Raw genomic sequence first — 18,420 nt, forward strand, 5'->3', positions numbered from 1 at the left:
CCCCCCTGCAAACGCCCCCACCGCTCCTTCCGCTTCCTGTGGAGCCCCAGTGCCTGAGCCAGTCTCTGCGGCCCTCCCTGTCAGGGCCTGGCAGCAACTGCACCTCAAGACACAGACATGAGGTTTCCTGATGCTGCCACCCCACCCCACAGATGTCCGTCCATCCCAGCCTCTTCACCCCAAAGCAGAATCCTGCACCTAACAGAGCATTTTTTAAATCTGGCCTTGGAACTGGGGTGGTGGCCCAGTGTGGGCGTGAGATGCGATGGCTTCAGGGGACGCTCCGCAGGGGAGCCTCCGGGTGCACCACGGGAATGTGGGTGACAAACCTGGATGTGTAGCACCCGAGTGCACAAAACTCCAATGCAAATCCACAAGCAGGCTCCGCGAGCAGACGGGGAGCAGAGGGGGAGCGGGGGGAGAGCGGGGGGAGCAGGCGGGCTGACCAGCCCTCCCTGACCTGTGGCCACTGGACCCGGACGTCCACCCAGGAGGCTGGGCTGAAAAATGGTCTCAGGGACAGACACAGGGTCCCCAGAGGTGACCAGTGCCCCCTGCAAGCCAGCAGGGAGGGGCCGGGCAGCTCCCCAGACCCGCCTGGGGGGAGCCTCTGTGCCAGCCCTGTGCAGTGGCCGGGGACAGGGCAGCTGGGGTGGGAAGGACAGGGTGGGAGGGGGCCCTTGGCTCCCGGGGGTGTCTGCCCCCCACCTCTGCCCCGGAGCTGCAGGGCCTGGCGGGTGGGAGGCCGGGCTGTGGTGGGCGGCTCTGCTCCGCCAACTCCGGTCTTCTGGTTCAATCCGTGTCCAGATTGGCCGTCGGGGGAGCCGGGGGAGAGCTGATCTGTGCCGTGTTCTGGCCGAACCCTCGTGAGAGAAGCCAGGTGACCGCGGGGTCCCCCCGGTTCCAGGTGCCCCTGCCTCCCCATCAGGCCTCTCCCTGCCCTGGGTGCCCAAGGGTGGGTCACTGAGTCGGGGGAAATCCAGACTCCGGCCAGGCCTGGGGAGCGAGCTGGGGCTGGGCGGCTCTGGGACGTGATTCCGTCCCTCCTGGTCCGAGGCTCGGTGACGAGAGTCCACAGGGCGAGGCGGGAGGGAGGGAGCCTGCGCTGGCCCCGGGGAACCAGGCGCTTCTCTCCCGGGCCAGGCGCGTCCGGTGTGGCCCAGCCTCGGGCAGGGTGTCCGGCCGTTCCACACCGGGGGCGCCTGGGGGTGTCGGGCCCATGCTGGCTGTGCTCGGAGCCCGGGGTGGCCGGTCCAGGAGCCGGGAGCACAAGCGCTGGAGCCGGGTGGCTGGCCCTGGGCCCTGCGGGACCCGCCCTGGTCGGCCGCTCAGGGAGGGGGAGCCAGGAGCCGGCGACGGACAGGCTGTCCCAGGGCTCCTCGGGGGACGCCGGAGCCACCCAAGGCCCAGCCCCTGATGCGTGCAGGACCCACCCCCACCCCATCCCGGGGGCAGCGGGATTTTCCTCGGGCCCTGCTGTGCACCAAGCCGGCCTCCATTCAAAACCTCGTCTCTGGAAGGCGACTGCGCCGAGGCCTGGTTGGCACAGGGGACACAGCTGCCCTTGCCCACCAGGGATACGCAGGGGGCCCGGCCCCGAGGCCCGTCTGACCGTCCGGCCACCCTGGCGGGTTCCAGCTGTCCTCACCCGGTGCCGCGACAGGGAGGGAGCTTGGCACAGCCATGGGCTCCTGCCGGCCAGTGGGGCTGAGGGCAGCTGGGGGGCCTCTGGGGCTCCTGACCGGGGCTGCCAGGGGCCGGCAGGCTGCCCCGGGTGACGGGCTGGTTTCGGGCACAGGCCGGCGCTGAGCCCCCCAGCAGGGGTGGGGGGAGCTGGGGTCAAGGAAGGCAGCCAAGGCCCCCCTTTGGGCTCCATCCCCACCAGCTGCCAGGAGGCTGGGGCTTCGTCCAGCTCACTGGGGAGGGGCATCTCTGAGGGGGCGGGTGGGGGGCGGCAGGGGGCTCTCGGGTTTGTGACTTGGGGTCGGGAGGAGCGAGGTTCTGAACGACAACAGCCCGCGGTGGCACATCTCCGGGCAGACCCCTGCCCATCTGTCCCCCGCCTTGACAGGCTCTGGGGGCCTCCCTGCCCGCTCCCCGCCCAGCCGCCCGGGCTGCTGCTCCTGGCCCAGCCTGCCCCTCACCACCTCCAGGAAGCCTCCCTGGGGGCTGCTCTCGGTTCACAGCCCCGGGCACTGCCCAGCTCACGGTGCTGGCGTTGGTGTCCTGAACACGGCGGGGTGGGGGCCCTCACCACATGCCGATGGGCTGCAGACCCCACCATGGCCAGGCAGGAGTGGCAGGAGCTGGGGGGCACGCGCCTTCCCACCCAGGCCCCCGCCCGGCCCGCCCGTGCCCCCCGCCCTGCGGTGCCCTCCTCCGCGCGCGCGGCTGGCGGCAGGGCCTCCATGTGGGACCGGGCAGCCACCTGCTGCCCACAGCCGCACAAAGAGGCCCTTGTGAGTGGCGGGCAGGGGCGGGGGGCAGGCGGGCGGCGCCTCTCGGCCCTCCCTGGGCTCAGAGCCCCGTCGTGTGGGGCGGCTGCCCTGGCTGGGCGGCACGGAGCCAGGAGGGCTGGCCGCCCCTGCCGTGAGTTTCCCGCCCCACCCCTGCCTGCCCGAGGGTGGGTGACCAGCAGAGCCCAGTGCCAGGGGCAGCCTTCCCGGGGGTGGCAATGAGCCGCGGCCGGGCCTGGAGCCCAGGTCACCTTCCACTCCTGAGAGTCCATGGCTGGTATCCACTCCTGGGAGCCCACAGCTGCCATCCGTGCGTGGCTGTGCCTGGCCCCGGACCACATCCTCCTCATCATGGCAAGGCTGGGGGTCCCAGGGGCAGGCAGGAAGCAGACTGTAAATAACGTGCCCAGGCCTTGCTCTTCAGCTGCTGGTGGCAGGGAAAGTGCCTTCAAGCCTCAGACCCCACAAGCCCCTGCAGGGACAGGTGGCCACTCTCCCCTGGGCACCCGGGCTCCATGGGGAGGGCAGGGGGAGTTATCACAGGGTCCCTTCTCCCAACCTCTCGGGTTGTGGCCTGGGACCCCACAGGGCCAGCCTGAGCCGTCCCTGAGCCGGACAAAGGAGGGACAGGGCCTTCTGTCCCAGGCACATGAGGGAGTCCGTCCTCCGTAGTAGAGAGAAGGCACAGAGGAGCCAAGCCGAGCAGTGGGGCAGGCAGGAGAGCTGAGCACCTGGGTCCAGCCGTGCCTGAAGCTGTCGTCCCAGTGACACAGCCCAGGCACTTGCACTTTTCACTGGGGCTACTGAGCGGCGTTTCTGCTTTTGCCTCATGAGCCTTTGGAGTTTCAAGTGGGTCCTGGGCGGGAGTGGGGAGCGCTCAGGGCGAGCTCAGGGCCCGTGAGGGTGAGCCCCGATTCTTTCCCACCTGAGCCGGGCCCACATCTGGCACAGGGGCACAGCTGACCCCCCCAGCCTGGCAGACAGAGGAGGCCCCCCAGGGCCCCACTAGGCCAAGGGCTTCCTCCTGGAGCCCCACAAGGGTGGGAGGAGATCAGGAATGAATCAGTTAAGTGGGTGGCCGAGGGTGCGGCCTAGCCGTGGGTCCCCCACCATGCAGGCCGCTCGGGGAGGCGGACTGGGAGCACCACCCGGCACCCCTAGAATCGCCTCCAGGACGCGTGAGCCTAAGCGGGAAGCTTGGGTGTTGCTCGGGCCTGGGGGACGCGTGTCCACGCCCGGAACCGTGTCCCTAGAGCCCCCGGATTCTGACCTGGCTGCGGGCCGAGGGGTCCGAGCTCGGCCGTGAAGGGACCCGGGTTCCGGCACAACACGGATGGACGCGGAGCACCGGGCCGAGCCGGGCAAGCAGGACAGACGCAGAAGGCCACTTATTTTATCGTGTCGCTTACGTGAGCTCCTCAGAAAGCAAATTCCTCGAGACGGGCAGCAGGTCCGAGGTGGCCGGGGCGGGGGTGGGGGAGGCGCTGCCTGGTGGGCACAGACGGTGAACGTTGGAAATTTGGAAATTTTTAAATGCAATCAATACTTAAAACTTCCCAGCGCCCCGAGTGTGATGCGTTGGTGCCTCAGGCCCAAGTGGGGGCGGGAAGGGCTTCCTGGCTGCCCACATCCCGTGTTCCGGAGTTGACCGTGGCTCTCGGGCCGGCTACAAGGCCCCGTTCCCAAAGGGCCGTGGGGTGTCCTTGCAGCAGCCAGGCCCCGTCCTGTGGCCCTGTAGGGAAGGGGGGACCTGCTGGGATCTCAGCCATCTGGGGGAGCCCCCGCCACATGTGGTCCCCTCACCCAGTGCTGTGCTCACCCCAGGACAGCCTGTGCCTTGGCCACTGTGGCCCATCTGGCAGGCAAGGACTCAGGGCTCAGAGAGGTTGGGGCTCACCTAGGGGCTCTCCCTGGGGAGGGCTGCCCTGCAGGGTGTGGGGGTGGCCGGCAGCTACGTCCACCCCAGCTTCAGGGCCGGGGGCAAAGCAAGTGGCTTGAGGGCTCAGCTTCCCTGCCTGCCAGGGGGCCCTGGGACCAGGTGTGGGGTGTGGGCCTCCCTGGACCTCAGGCTCCTCCTCTGGCACCTCCTGGGTGGGTTGTACAGGGAATGTTCGCACACATCCGCACGAGCTCCAGGGACCCGTCTGGGTGTGAGGGGAGCCCCCGAGAGTGTTAAATGGATGTTCCTCTCAGAGCCTCACCCCTTTTCTGCAGGGGGATCTCCGTCAGCTGCCAAGACCGAGACGGGACGCGTCGAGTGGGCAGCACAGAGTGGGTGCATAATGAGGGCCCACTCTTCTTTGGGGTCTTCCTAAAGGTGCCAGGTCAGGATGGGGGCTCCCCTGAAAAGGCAGCCATCCCAGTGGCAGGGGTCCGGGGGCGTCGGACATGTGAGGGTCAGTGTCACGGCTGAGGCTTTGCCCCCGAGCACCCCCTGAGCCTGGGGCAGGGGGCAGGGGTCCCCGGAGAGCGCGTCGGCCTGGTCACATGTCTGGGCCCCCGAGGAGGGGTCTGGAGAGGGTCGGGCCGGGAGTCGGAGGTGGCCTGGCTGACCTGCCCCTCAGCCGGGGGTGCCGGCTGCTCGACACGTGTGCGCCCACAGATCGCACTCCTGCGCCGTCACCCATCAAGCCCACAGCCCTGCAGACCCTCCCCGGCCGACCCCAGGAGGGAGCCGTCCGCTCTGCTGGCCCCTCGTCCCCGCTCCTGGAAGGCGGCACCCAGCTCTGCACTCTCCAGGGGGACCCTGTGCCTGGAGCCACCGCTCACCCTTGGGGCTGGGGGGCTGGATGTTGGGGCCTCCCTCATCTTCCCTTGCCCTGGGGGAGCTGGGACACCCCCTCCCCATGGGCTCTGGCCTCGGTTTCCCGTTTGTGTCCCTTGCCCGGGGCTCAGCTGGGGATGGAAACTCTCCCACCTGGAGAGGCTGCTGGTGGGACCCCCCGGAGCCAGACTCCCAGGGCCCGGCCCCCCTCCCCGGGACCCCCGAGCGCGTCAGCTACGATTCAGTTCAAGCCGAGGCACGGGCAGCCACACCCCCTGAGGCCCCACTGCCCCGGGGGGTCTGAGAGGGCAGCCGGAGGTCGGCCGGGGCGAGGGTCCTGCCGACGTGGGGAGGCAGTGGGGCACTGTGGGGTGCCCAGGCGGGACCGGGCAGCCAGGCCTCCCCTCGGGACCTCGCCGTCCACCTGGGGGAGCTGGGCCCTGGGCTCTGGGGCGTGACGACGTGGGGCCTCGCGCAGGCGGGGGTCCCCGAGGGCCCCAGGAGGGGAGGGTCGGCTCCGGACGGTGGTGGGAACGCGTCCAGAAGGCCACCGCACGTCCGGGGGTGAGGGGTCCGGGCAGGGCTGAGGAGCAGTGGTGGGGTCAGGGCGCCCCAGGTGGGGGGGGTGCCGAGGCCTGGAGGAGCCGCAGAGGGCGTCAGGGCCCAGGGCTGGGGGCGGTGGGGACTGGCGTGGGGGGCCGGGGGGCACGAGGGGCGGGGGATGGAGCAGGGGGATGGGGGTGAGGTTTGGGGGGACAGTGGGGGTGTAGGGCCGAGGGAGGCCAGGGATCGGAGCAGGGGCCGGGGGTGAGGGTGGGTTGGGGTGGGCAGGGGCCGTAGAGGGGCCTGCAGCCCAGCAGGCAAGCGTCCACAGTGGCCCCGTCCCTGGCTGGGGCCTGCTGGCCATGCTGTCTCCAGGTCGGGGTGGGGGTGGGTCGACGGTGGGGACGGGGTTGGGGGTCGGCGAGGCCGGTGTGGGCAGCGGGGCCTCGAGGGAGGGCCCTGGCCATGTCGGGAGGGGGGTCAGGAATTTGCTGGGTGGGGAAGAGGGGAGTGGGGGGGGGGCGCCAGGCGCTGTGGGAGGGAGGGAGCGGCCCCCCCAACTGGGGTCCCCCTGCCCAGCCCTGCCCAGGGCCTCCCCCACCTGGCAGACAAGGGCAAGGGGCCGTACCCCTGGGACCGGCTTGGCGGGCTGGGCCTAGCCCCGGAGCCCACCTGCTCCGGGTTGGGGGGGGCTTCCGGCCATGCAGCTGTTCGCCCCAAGGACAGACGCGGCCCCCCCAGCAGCAGCTGGGCCGGAGGCTGGGGACCCGGGGGCCGCCCGGGATCGGTTTCTGCGGCTGCAGATGCCTGGGGGGGGCAGCGGCTGGTGGGGGGCACACGGGGGGCTGCGGCCCCAGACCACCCCCCCCAGCACCCCCAGACTGATCCCTTCTGGGAGCCCAGGGCTGACCCCCACCTGAGACCAGCATCTCCTGTGAGTGGGGCCACATGAAGACGGGGTGTCGGCGGAGCTGGCGGGCAGCACACGCTGGTCCTGGGGCCACCCCCACCCTGGGGATCCCGCTGCCCCTCGGGCCCTGAGTCCCCGAGCAGTGACCACAGCCACCCCAGCCCCAGGGACAGCAGTGCCTCTCCCGAGGTGACACCTGCAAACCTGTGGGCACGTCCGGGGCTGCAGAAGGCAAGGGGCACGGGCAGGGCCGGGCTGAGGGGACCCCAGCTCCTCGTGCTCTCTGAGGCTTGGGCCCCCCTGGCCAGCAGAGCCGCAGTGAGTCGCAACCACGACGCCAGGCAAGGCAGCTACCGGGGGTCCACCGAACCCCTCACCCGCCAGCCCCACCCATAGCTGGCACAGGGGTCCTGGGGGTCCCGTCACCACAGGCAGGACTACGGGTGCCCCGGACCCTCCAGGCGGCCTGACGGGTCCCCGCCCGGGCTGGGGCGTCAAACCCAGCCAACGTCCCCACTCCTCTCTCTGCTGAAAAGTGTCTGCAGACCCTCGTCCACACAGGGGGACCCAGGTGCACACCCCCAGCATCTCGGGGTGCTGGGGGGCACCCACCCCCTACTGGCTGTGGCCCCAATGGGCAGTTCAGCGAAGGACGAGGGGCGGCCTGGGCCAGGGGCTCGCTCGGTGCCGCCGCCGGTTTGCCGGGATTTGGGGATTTCGAGGCAGCTGCCGCAGCAGCTGTGGCCAGGCCGTTGGGGGGGCTCCCACCAGCTGTTGGGGGGCTGTCCGCTCAGCCCTGGCGGCAGAGTCAGCAGCGGGCGACCGGCCCGCCACCAGGCCCCTCGGGCCGCGGGGACCGTCCTGCCTGAAACTCGGGTTTAAACCCCAATGTGAGAAAGGAGGAGGCCTGGGGGCACCCCCGCCTGGGTCGGGGTCTGAGCCGGGAGCCCCAGAGGCGAGCGCCTGCGTTGTTCCCCTGAGACAGCAGCCGGCCCGACTGGGAGTCCCGGAATCGGGGCCCCGGCCTGGGAGGGGTGGGGGCTGTGCTGTGGTGTGGTCCACTCAGAACACAGGATCAGAGGGTGGCTCCCACCACTCGCTCGGTGACCCGTGTTGGGTGCAGGCTCAGGGGAGCTGAGGCCAGGGTGGGGGGCATGAGGAGGCTGCCTCGGCTTGGGGTCCTGGGAGTCAGCGAGAAGCAGCAGAAGTGGGGGCCCCACAGGCCGTAGTAGTGACTCCCTTGTGGGCCCCCAGTTCAGCCGTGCTGGGGTGTTGAGGTGCCCGGGCTCTGACGAGCCTGTGCCCGGCACCCCTGGGCAACGGTGCAAGCCAAGCTGCCTGCAGGAGGGTAGCCCAAGACTCGTTCCCCGGGGGCCGCTGCTGAGGTCAGGCTGGACGTGGGACCCCAGGCCCTCTCACGGCCCGGGCAGGGGTGAACTGGTCCAGGCGGACCCTCCTCCCCGTGCCCGACCTGCACCCCAAGGCCCCTCAGACCATCAGGCGCTGCCCCCGGAGGAGGGCTCACCCATGGACGGTCAGCAGGCAGGGATGGGCTGTGGGGCCCTGGGGTGTCTTCTCAGTCGAGGGGTCCCCGAGTGACCCCAGCAGTGCTATGGGAGGTCTGAGGACGGACTCCGGCCTCGGGCAGGCCCAGGGCTAGGCTGTCCTGGAAACTTCTGGCAGAGTGGCCAGGCAGGGAGCTGCGAGGACACGGGGCTCAGGGACTGGGCGGGATCGGGGTCTGGTGACTGTGCCCCCCAGGCCCGGCCCCCCGACGGCCTGTCCCGCCTCCTGCAGTGTCCGCGGTGTCCACGCGATGGCGCCAGAGGCCGACCGAGCCCGCGGGAACGGGGCCTGCACACGCCGGTGGGTCTCCGTGGGGAACCAGCCAGGGTCCCGGGGGCTGCAGGGGAGGACGCCGCAGTGGCAGCTGCTGACCGCCCCAGGGGCGAGGAAGAGGCCTGGGCCAAGCCTCAGTGTCCAGGACGGGGCGGTCAGGAAGCCCTGGGCAGATGTGGGGGAGCAGTGGGGTGTCCATGGGCACTGGGCACCGGGCCTCTGAGTCAAGGCTGCCCCCAGGCCCGGCCGCGGCTCCCAAACCCTCCAGAACCAGCTGGGGGGTCACAGAGCTAAGGTGCAAATAACCTGCTTATCGGCCTCGTGGACGTGCCAGCCGCATGGGGGTCCCTGCCCCACTTCCCACCCTGGCCTGGCTCTGCTGAGGGGACACGAAGCCATCGTGAGCGTGGGGCTGCCCGCCACAGCTAAGCGCCCGCTCCAGGCTGGCTCTTGGGCAGAGGTGAGGGCCCTGAAGGCCGTGCCCCCTCCATGCCAGCCCCTCCAAGCAGCCTGGAGGGGAGACAACCCATGTGGGCTCCCTCTCCACTGGGGATCAGCTGGGCCTCCCACCCCCTCGGCTTTTAGGGGACCCCCCATGGAGGATGAGAGGCTGGGACTCAGGGATCTCCACGGCGGGAGGCCTGGGACTGGATCCGGCCCAGCCCCCGAAGCGTGTGACTGGGAACAAGCCCTCAGCCCCCGGGGCCTCGGTTTCCCCATCTATGAGGCGGGGGCAGTGCCCTTGCTGCAGGCTGTTAGGGGTAGAGGAGAGTCGGGCCCCACTGGGCACCCTGGGCCTTGTCACGCGGCGGCTGGATGCTCGGCCACTGGTCATGGCCGCTGGCCTCAGCCTCCCCCGGGTTGAATTAGGCCGGACATTAGTCACCCTGGCGACACTGCGCCCGGCATGAGGGGCGGTGAGTCATGGCAGCGGAAAGCTCGTTCCTGGATCCGGAACGGCTGCCCCCGCAGGGCCTGGTGTCCGGTCCCCGCCGTGGGCGCGAGTCTGCCAGACGCTGGGGCATGCGGGGGGCACAGAGAGGAGAGGAGCCCGGAGGTGGGGGTGGGGGTGGGGGTGGGCCAGGCCCAGTGGGGTGGGGACGGGCTCTGCGGCCTCCACCTGGGTCCACTGTCCCCCCGAGGACGGCTGCACAGTGTGGGGCATCCCCGAGCCCTATCTGACATCAGCCGTCAAGGGGTGGGCAGCAGAAGAGGCCCAGGGCCCTGGGACCCAAGAGGGAGAAAGACGGGGCCACGACAAGTGGGGTCCTTTCATGAATCCAGAGAGGGCATGTCTACACCCAGGGATGGAGTGTCTACACTGGGGAAAGGTGTGTCTACACCCAGGGGAGGGTGTGCTATACCAGCGGTGTGTCCACACCTGGGGGGTTGTGTTCACCTGGTAGGATGTGCCCCTGGGCTGCCTGGTCAGCTCCGTGGGGACAGTTTCCTGGGCTCCCCGATGACTCTCTGGGTCCTGGACTCCGGGTGCCAGCTCCCACGTTGGTAGGAAGGGTCACAAGCATCCCCGGGGCCCAGGGGGCTGCAGGGGCAGGTTGAGGCCCTGCACCCACTGTGGCCGCCGGATGCTCGGGGGCCCTGCTCGGCCTGGGCCCTGGACTGTATACCCTGGATCTGCTGGCAGCACAAATCTAGACTGCACGTAAAACTGGCTCCCCTGAAAACCAGTGGGCAATGCCGGGCCGGTGGACACCAGGTGAGGGTCACGGGTGCAGGGCTTGGCTCTCGTCTGCGTGAGCCGTCCAGCCCCGGGCTCGGCCGGTGGCCCAGGCGGTGGGGGAGGCGGGGGCCGGGGCCTCGGGACGCTGAGCCTGGGGTTGCTCGCGCACGGGGCTCCTGCTCTTCGGGTTCGTGCTGATTTAGCGATGACTTTTGGCCCCGTGTGACACCCCGTCTCCAGGTGCGTTTGACTTGCAGTTGTAAAACGGGATGAAATAAGTTCCTGATTCCCTAAATTTGAGCATTTCAGAGCAGAGAGCATTCCCTTCACCTCCAAGGAGCAAATGGATTTTTATTGATTTAAACATTTATTGATGCAAACAAATCCAGAAAAATGTGCTCCTTCCGACTTGCTCTGGGCAGGGTGAGGCCGTGAGTGGGTCGGACGAGGCGGCTCCGAGTGCCCGCGCGGGGAAGGGCCCAGGTCTGTGCTCATGGCTCGGGGCCGAGAGCAGGGAGGACGGGTGGGGCCTGCACCAGCCGCTCAGTTTTCTGGAAACCTAAGAGCACCCTAAAAGTCAAGCGTGAGGATGGAGAGGACAGGGCTGCAGCCGGCCTCGGACCCCGGCCCTCCTCCTCAAGTCTCCCTCCTTGAGGGCACTGAGGCTGGTGGACAGGGGCGACCGGACCCCCGCCCACCTGAGGGCCCTGGGTGGGGACGGAGACCCACTGAGACACTGGTCACCTGTGCCGTCCTCGTGTTCCAGCCGTGGCCATCACCTCGGAGGAAAGCTGACCCGGGTGTGAGGGGACAGGTCGGGGGTAACCGGTGGCCTCGCAGCTCTGCTCCCATTGGGGCCGGGACACAGTGCGGAGAAAGACCCCACCCCACCTAGAAGGCGCGGGGTGAACCGTGGCTGCCCCTCGCCAAGGACTGTCGGCCAGCAGAGAGGCCTGGGACCCACTGTGGGGGAGGCTCTGGCCCCCGTGCCTGTTTGGGTTCTAACGAGGCATTTTTGGAGCCCCAGGACCCACTGGCACCACCGAGCCCCCAGAGACCCGTGGGGTCGAGACCTGTCCACCTCTGCGAGGGGCAGCCGTCACCTCCTCCTCCCAGGGCCACCCTGGCGAGCCCCCTGCAGGGTCTTCCCGTCATAGGGTTCTTGGGTCATAAGGTCGTTGGGTCGTTGGGTCATAGGACCCTCGGGCAGACTCCCAGGTGGTCTGAGCCCAGGGCTCAGGGGAGGTGGAGAAGAGGAGAGCAGGAAAGAACGGGGTGACCAGCCACGGGCTCCCCCACTAGACCAGCTCCTGAGGGTGCAGCATGGCCCTCCTTCCACAGAGCAGGAAACCGAGGCTCAGAGAGGCCGAGCGGCCGCAAAGCTCACACGCTGGGCAGCGTCCACCCGACCCGGGTGCCCGGCCCTCTGCCGAGATTTGTGTCCTTTGACCTTCAACCTTTCTGGGTCCTTCTGCTTCAGGAGGGTCCGACCCAGGACGCATGTGCTGCTGGTTTTGTGGTCTTCATCCCACCGCCTGCCCCATGGCCCCTGCGGTCCTGGCGCCTCGGCCGGGAGAGTGGGCTCGAGTGGCGTCGCTCCCGCAGCCCTCAGCTCGCGCCCGGGCTCCTTCCCTGCTGTCCCACGTCCCTGCCGTTACCCCGGAGAGGACCCCACGACCCGCACCTTAAGGTTGTTAAAATCCGACTCGAGAACCCACATTTCCTTTCCCTCGGAGAGTCTCCGCACACCTTTTGTTCTCTTGGTTTCGACTCCCCGCCTCGTTTGATCGTCATGTGGCGGGTGGGGATCCGTGCGCCCAGGAGGAGCCCCCAGCTGGGGCCTTGAAGAGCCACCAGGGCAAGGAAACGGCTGGGGGGGCCGGGGCCCGCGGGAGGGGCAGGGCGCTGGGTGCAGGGGCTGGGGCCCCCCGCTGGGCCTCCACCTGCCGGTGCCGAGGCAGGAAGGCTGGGGGGTCGGGGTGTGCGGGGAGCCCCAGGCGGCCGTCTGGGGTGGCCGTGTGCTGGGCGGAGGCCAGGAGAGGGCAGGGGGCTCGGGTGCCAGGGAGCATGGGAAGGGCCTTGGAACGGGGAGGAGCTCGGCGCCCGGCCCCCGCACGGGGGGCCCGGTGAGGCTGAGGCCTCGGCCAGCAGGGCCATGGGGGGCCTGGGCCTGTCCATGGGGGACTGGCCTGGCTGTTTCTGGCCTGGTCTACGTGCACGGTCCCCACGCAGCAGGGGCCCCTGGGCCAGCAGGGACAGGGACGGCAGTTCTGGCAGCTCCTCGTGACCCCGGTGGGGAGGCCAACATGAGGGGCTGGAGACCCCCAAGGGATCCTGGGAGCCTGCAGCAGACCCCCGAGGAGGCCCCGAAACCAGCCCCGGCCGTGCTCACCATCACTGAGCTCACAGGTGGTTCTCCCGTCCACACCGATTTGGGGGTGGGGGACTGCCTCACGGCGAGAGCTGGGCCGGGGTGGGGGCGAGGGTCAGGCTTGCTTGGAGAGGTGGAGCCAACAGAAGGGTACCCTGTGGGTGGTGAGCCCCCCGTCACTGCAGGAGTCCCAGCCGAGGCCACATGTGGCCTGTCAGGGGCTGCAGGGGGTCTGGGCTGGAGGGGGGTCAAGGGACCTCAGGGACACAGGCAGGCCGAGTAGGGGGCTGTTCTGGGAGCCTCGGACGACAGGCTGGAAGTGGGGGTGCAATGCAGTGGGGGCCTGCAGGAAGGGCTGCCCAGCAAAGGCCTCTGCTTCACCCCAGAGCCTGGCAGGAGCGGGGACGGGGGGACCCCTGGGGCCTCCAGGGAACCCAGCTCTGCTCCGGTTCCTGTGGACCCGAGGGGTTGGGGGTCGCTCAGACCCGCTCTGCCCACGACACCCCTGAGGCAGCTCGGCCAGGACCCCCGCTCTCGGGTCTGTGAGTTTTCTCCCGGCTGCCCCCATCTGTCCTCAGTGTCAGCCGGGACACCTCGGGGGCCTCCGGACAAGGTAGGAGGCCCCCTGTGAGCTCAGGCCCCACTGACAGCCTCAGACGCTGAGGGTGGGCGGCCGCCGAGCCGGGTGGTGGGGTCCCTGGGGGCTCCTGTGTGGGGTCCTGGGCGCCTCCTTTGCCCTCACAGGCCCCTCCTCCCGTGCTCCCCACGCCTGGGCACCTGCTGGGACTGACACCCCCATCTCCCGCTGCTGGGGGCTGCAGCCGGCCACGGCCCCCCGGAGGCGCGGGTGAGTCTTGCTGGACCCAGGACTGTCGGTGAGGCAGGACAATGGCCGGCCCCTGACTGCACTGCCAGTTACAGGGGCTCACACCTTCCTCCGCTCCCCACAGCTCCCTGTCACCCGCCACGGCCGGGCACAGGGGCAGGTGCCACCCTCGGGCGCCAGGCCTGGCTCAAACAAGGTGGGAGGCAGAGTGCGGGGGTGGCTGCCACCCCACAGGCTTCTCCCCAGACCCACTGTGGCCAGGGTCTGTGCGTGGAGGGACCCCAGCCGCACCGAGCCCCCACCCAGGCCCCCCATCCTGGACCGGGTGGCTGGCACCTGCCCCTGAGGGACCCTCCCATTCGTGGGGACCCCTGGGTGTCCTGAGTGGGGTCCCGGCTGAGCATCGGAGACTCGGCTCCAGCCAGCCCTTTGCCCTCTCTGAGCCTTGGTTTCCCCACCTGTCAGGTGAGGAGTTAGGACTCAGATGTGTGCCCTCTTCAGGCCTCGGTCGAGAGGGGGAGGGTCCCCTGGCCGGCACCCACCCCAGGGGCAGGCACTCACAACCCTGCGTGTGCCTCCTGCTGCTCCTTCACCTGCCAGGTGTGCCCCCCCGGGGCTCCACCTCCCTCTCTGCCACACAGGGTCAGAGCTGGGCCAACCAGTGCCCTCCGGGAGGCTGGGGGTCATTGTCAGGGGGTCAACGGTGAGGGGTTGTCGTCGGGGGGCCATGCTGCCCTGCTGCCTCGCATGGGCCCCCCACGGGTGGTGGGGGTAGCGGGGGTGCGTCAGCCCCACCCATTCCACAGACATCGTAAAGGACCGTGGTCTGGGAGGACGCACTGGGGAGGGCAGCTGGGGGGCTTCCTGGAGGAGGGGCCGTTTGAGCCGAGGGTGCGCTGCCTGGGAAGGGGGAGGCCAGGCACGCGGGGGGAGCAGCTGTGGTGACGGCTCGGGGGCGGGCGGGGAGCTGGGCGGGCTGTGCCCGGCTGGGGACAGAGTGTGCCGCCGCAGGGCCCCCACAGCCTGGGGACTTGGGGTGTTTCCAGGTGAGCAGGAGCCAGCCCCGTGGGCTTTGAATACCCATGGGGGCCCGAGCCTGGGGCCCAGCTCCTCCTGGCTGGGGTTGGGGGACAGGCTTCAGGCCGCAGCTCTGGAAAGGGTCCCGGCCACTCGGCCCCCTCGGTGGGCGGGTGGGGCCCGGCCGTCATCCCCGGGCAGCGGCCGGTCACTGTCCGTTGCTATGGTTCCCGACGGCCTCTGGTCGGCCTCCTGAGCCAGGCGCAGCCTCTGCCCAGGCGTCACCTCGTTTGATCCTCCGGAGGGGGCTGGCGGGGGGCAGCCTCGGAGCCAGGGGCCGAGACGGAGGTGGCCGCAGCCCCAGGCACCATCCCCGCTGCCACCCGTGTTCGTGTGTCGGGGTGTCCAGCCTGACGCTGGGGTGTGCCTCGAGCCAGCACCCACAGGCTATCCCATTGCCCCTCACTGGACCCCCACCCCGAGGGCACCGGAGGTTCCAGGGCAGCGGGGCCGGTCCAACGAGCCGCTCAGGGAGCCGAGAACGCGGGAGGACTCCGAAGCTGGAGGGGCAGCCGGGGCGGGGCGGGGGCCGTGGGGGCCCTGGAGGAGTGGCCCCGAGAGCCCCCTGGTGAGTGCTGATAGGGCCAAGCCTGGGGTCTGGGACCTCGGTGTCTCCCACACCCAGGAGGACGGGAAGGTGAGGGGCTCCCTGGAGGCAGATTCTGAGGGACCCAGACATGCCGCCCAGCCCACCCGGGGCTCAGGGCTCCCCAGACCCATGGGGTCACAGCCCCCCGCCCCAGAGCCCGTGCCTGACCCATCACAGGTCAGGAAGGAGCAAGGCAGAGCCCAACTCAGCCCAGCCCGGAGCGGTCCGGAGTGGGGGGTCCTGAGCAGGCCGAGGCTGGGGGCCAGTGGACAGGGCCGAGTGGGCGAGGAGGGGGCTGCGGGCTTCGGGTCCTGCTCAGAGCGAGACGGCACCCTCCCCGGGGGCAGGGCTCCCTGCAGCCCCTAGCCCAGGGCGGGTTCTGTGGCCTCGAGGGTCTCAGGGCACCGGGTCTGGACCTGGCACCCCCTACGGGCCCCGTGGCTCCCCCCACCATGGGGTCCCAGGAGAGAAAGCGCGTGTGACCCTATGATAACTTTGTCCTTCCTTGCGTGGGTCCTCAGTTTCCCTGGCTGTAAACGGGCGGGTGGCAGGCCTCTGTGAGTGCACCCAGGGTGCTGTGGGCTGTGAGGGGCCCTGGGGCCTGCACCCGACCCGGGCCAGTGAGGAGTCAGTGGACAGGGGGGACGCACCCTGGGGCAGAGCCAGCTCCGGACACGGCCCCAGCCTCAGGGAGGGACGTCAGGGACGGGCCTAGAGGCGGCCTGGGTTCACCTGCCGAGGAAAATCCCTCCCGAAGTGTCTCTGTAAACCCACATCCCTCTAGCAAGACCCCCAGGAGGGCAAGCCCTTGGCCAGCCATCCTCCAGGGACGTTCAGGGTCCAGGGGCAGGACTGGGGTCACTCTGCTGGGCCGGGAGTCCCTTGCCCCTCTTGGCACCCCAGAACCTGGCTCGGCCCCAGTGCTGGGAGGCCCCTCCCCAGGACTCACGGCCCAGCGGCCTGCTTGTTTCGGTGGAGCCTGTGGCACTGTCCCCAGGGTGCCCTGCCCAGGCCTGAGCCCCTCCTCTCCGAGCCCCACTGGGTGAGGGGCAGGCATGCGTGTCCATTCCTCCCCCCTCGGGTTTCCGGCTGGCAGCCCATTCCGGCCAGCAGTGTGAGGGGCCCTCTCAGGCCCCATTTGATGGCCCAGGCCACGGAAAGCCCAGGGCACCCCCCGTGGGGCCTGCTGGCACACACTGGAGACCAGGGGCTCGGACAAGGCACGTGTCTGGCCGGCGTGATGGGTATGTCTGAGACAGCCCCACCTCTGAGCCGTGGGATTCCAGCCGTGGGCAGCCTCGGCCTTCAGCACGTGGGGGGGCAGTGGCTGGGGTCCCCAGGTCCTTTGCCACCTGCGGACCCTGGCTTCTGACGGAGTCAGGGCTCCCATCGCTGGATCCTGGAGTCCAGGCAGGGCACCAGGCTGCAGCTGTGTGGAGACCACCCAGGAAGCCAGCCTGGAGGAGGGGGCCTGAGCTGGTCAGAGGCAGAATGCAGTGTGGCGGGGGCAGCAGGTGCAGGGCATGGAGCTAGGCATTGCGGGCTGCGGGCCGGGCCTGCCCCCACGCTGAAGGCGCCCAGGCTAGTGGGGGGTGAACAAATTTGCTGGGTGAAAATCAAGATTCACTGCTAACTCGAACATGAGCGGGGATTTCACAAAATGACCACCGCATAAGAATTCTTTTAATATTAAAAATTTCCAAAATTTAGGCTTTATACTCACCGAGCAACAGCTCCCCCAGTAGCCGCTGATCTAGTTTCTGTCTCCACCGATTTGCTACCAGATATTTCACGAGGATGAAGTCGCCCGGTGTCTGTCCTCCGGGGCCTGGCTTGTCTCAGCGTGTGTGGTCAGTGCCGACCGAGTGGGCGCGGGCGTCGGGCGTCCTCCCTGCTGGCGGCTGGATGGCGTCTACTGCGCGACCCGTTCCTGTCAGGGGACGGGGGGTGGGCTCCTTTCGGCTGCGATGAGCATCTGTGCACGAGGGTGCGATGGGGTCCTGCTTCCAGTTTTTTGGGGTACGCCAGGGAGGGGGTGGCTGCACCCCACCCTCCTGACGTGGCCACCCCGGGCCCCCGTGCTCCCCTCGCTGCTGGACCTGGGCCGGGGCAGGGAGGGCCCCGGGAACTCCCCACCTCTGCCCCCGAGGCCGCGTCCCAGGCAGCCCACGGGGAGGGCTCGCGGCCCTGCTCACGCTCCGCACACACTTGTGTGCACACCAGGCGCCCCCCACCCCGCCCGCCGGGGTGAGCTCACATGCTTCCTGGCTGGGGTCCCCCGAATCAGAGCCTGAGACGGGACTTGAGTGAGGGGGCGTCCTCGGGAGGTGACCCAGGGAGCAGGAGGGAGGGGCCAGGCCCAGGGCGGGATGGGGTGCACCCGCATCAGTGGGGGGCCCCATCCAGCAGGAGGAGAAGCAGCTCACAGTCACCCCCAGGACTGACCCTGCAGGTGGGGCCGGTCTTTGCCCCCTGGCTCCCTGGGGTGGGAGGGTCCCCAGGGGAGACAGCCTCTAGGTCAAGGTCTTAGGGGCAGCATGCCCTGCAGAGGGGGCCCTGGGGAGATGGGGAAAGACGGGGTGAGCTTGAGGGGGCTCAGGGTGCTGGCTCCATGTGCTCACCACCCTCAGACCCCGCAGGCACCTCAGCTCCACGAAAGCGGACCCCAGAACTGGCCACTCGGGTGCGTGGACCCGAGCGCCTTCTGCCCCGGCCATGGGCTGCGTGGAGCACAAGTCACTGTCCCATCCTCGGTCACGGCCCCGTGCCCGCCCCCTCCTGCCAGGCCCTCCAGGCCTGCTCAGAGCCAGCCCCCGTCACAGATGACGAGGGGCCCTGAATCAGGACAATCCCCACCCCACCCCCAAGCCACGCGGCTCCCCTCGGCCTCCAACCACCTCGTTCTCACTGCCCAGGGCCTGTCCCCCCACCCGCACCCTCCCTGGAGCCGGGATCCCACTCAGGGGCCACCCCCCATGCCCCCTTCCCCACCCCAGTGCTTCCGGAACAGCGTTTATCAGTCGGAAATCAGCTCCGTGTTAGATGGTTTCTGGTTTCTGGTGTCTGCCCTCGAGCCCGGGCTGCGCTGTGCGACCCCATCTCGTACACCGAGGGGGTTTGCCTGCGTCATGCAGAACCCCCACCCCAGCCGGCAGGGGGGTCCTGGGGCGCAGGCCGCTGGGGAGGGCACCTCGTGGGCAGCTGTGCCCTCATCAGCAGGGGAGTGGGCACTGCCCGCCCGTGGCCTGTGGGGCCTGCAGGCAGCTGGGGGTCTGGGGGGCTGGACGCCGATGTGGACAGGGCTGCGGCCAGGGCTGGGGCGATTTCCCTCCTTCCCACCCCGTTTCCCCTCGGGCGGGGTCTG

At 69.5% G+C, this 18,420-nt stretch overlaps 2 protein-coding genes across 2 annotated transcripts; both read right to left on the reverse strand.

Moving 5' to 3' along the window:
• Nucleotides 1–271: 271 nt before the first annotated feature.
• Nucleotides 272–5,264, reverse strand: LOC119517208 (collagen alpha-1(I) chain-like). The gene is made up of 10 exons (XM_037813774.1): nt 5,093–5,264; nt 4,864–4,967; nt 4,658–4,767; nt 4,354–4,484; nt 4,085–4,188; nt 3,567–3,944; nt 3,382–3,480; nt 2,322–2,816; nt 2,145–2,226; nt 272–1,932 (listed from the first exon to the last, which is right to left on the reverse strand). Exons 1-10 carry the CDS (start codon nt 5,262–5,264, stop codon nt 272–274), a joined length of 3,336 nt encoding a protein of 1,111 aa, XP_037669702.1.
• Nucleotides 5,265–5,461: 197 nt separating this feature from the next.
• LOC119517209 (basic proline-rich protein-like) lies at nt 5,462–8,202 on the reverse strand. The gene is made up of 6 exons (XM_037813775.1): nt 8,199–8,202; nt 7,767–7,985; nt 7,286–7,469; nt 6,680–6,895; nt 6,436–6,570; nt 5,462–6,254 (listed from the first exon to the last, which is right to left on the reverse strand). The coding sequence occupies exons 1-6, from the start codon at nt 8,200–8,202 to the stop codon at nt 5,462–5,464; spliced, it is 1,551 nt and encodes a 516-aa protein (XP_037669703.1).
• Nucleotides 8,203–18,420: the final 10,218 nt, after the last annotated feature.

Source organism: Choloepus didactylus, chromosome 21 (assembly GCF_015220235.1).
Source record: "Choloepus didactylus isolate mChoDid1 chromosome 21, mChoDid1.pri, whole genome shotgun sequence".
NCBI lineage: Eukaryota > Metazoa > Chordata > Mammalia > Pilosa > Megalonychidae > Choloepus > Choloepus didactylus.

What these genes read in the sequence shown, in the direction of transcription:
- LOC119517208 (XM_037813774.1), bottom strand. Translation starts at nt 5,264, where the DNA reads ATGAGGGAGGCCCCAACATCCAGCCCCCCAGCCCCAAGGGTGAGCGGT. An exon ending in TCAACTCCGGAACACGGGAT is followed by an intron (nt 3,945 to 4,084) that starts GTGGGCAGCCAG and finishes TGTGCCCACCAG; the next exon opens with GCAGCGCCTCCCCCACCCCC. An exon ending in CTCCCCGAGCGGCCTGCATG is followed by an intron (nt 3,481 to 3,566) that starts GTGGGGGACCCA and finishes GTGGGGCTCCAG; the next exon opens with GAGGAAGCCCTTGGCCTAGT.
- LOC119517209 (XM_037813775.1), bottom strand. An exon ending in GGGGCCACAGCCAGTAGGGG is followed by an intron (nt 6,896 to 7,285) that starts GTGGGTGCCCCC and finishes TGCCTTCTGCAG; the next exon opens with CCCCGGACGTGCCCACAGGT. An exon ending in CCCCCCCCAACCCGGAGCAG is followed by an intron (nt 6,255 to 6,435) that starts GTGGGCTCCGGG and finishes TTCCCCACCCAG; the next exon opens with CAAATTCCTGACCCCCCTCC.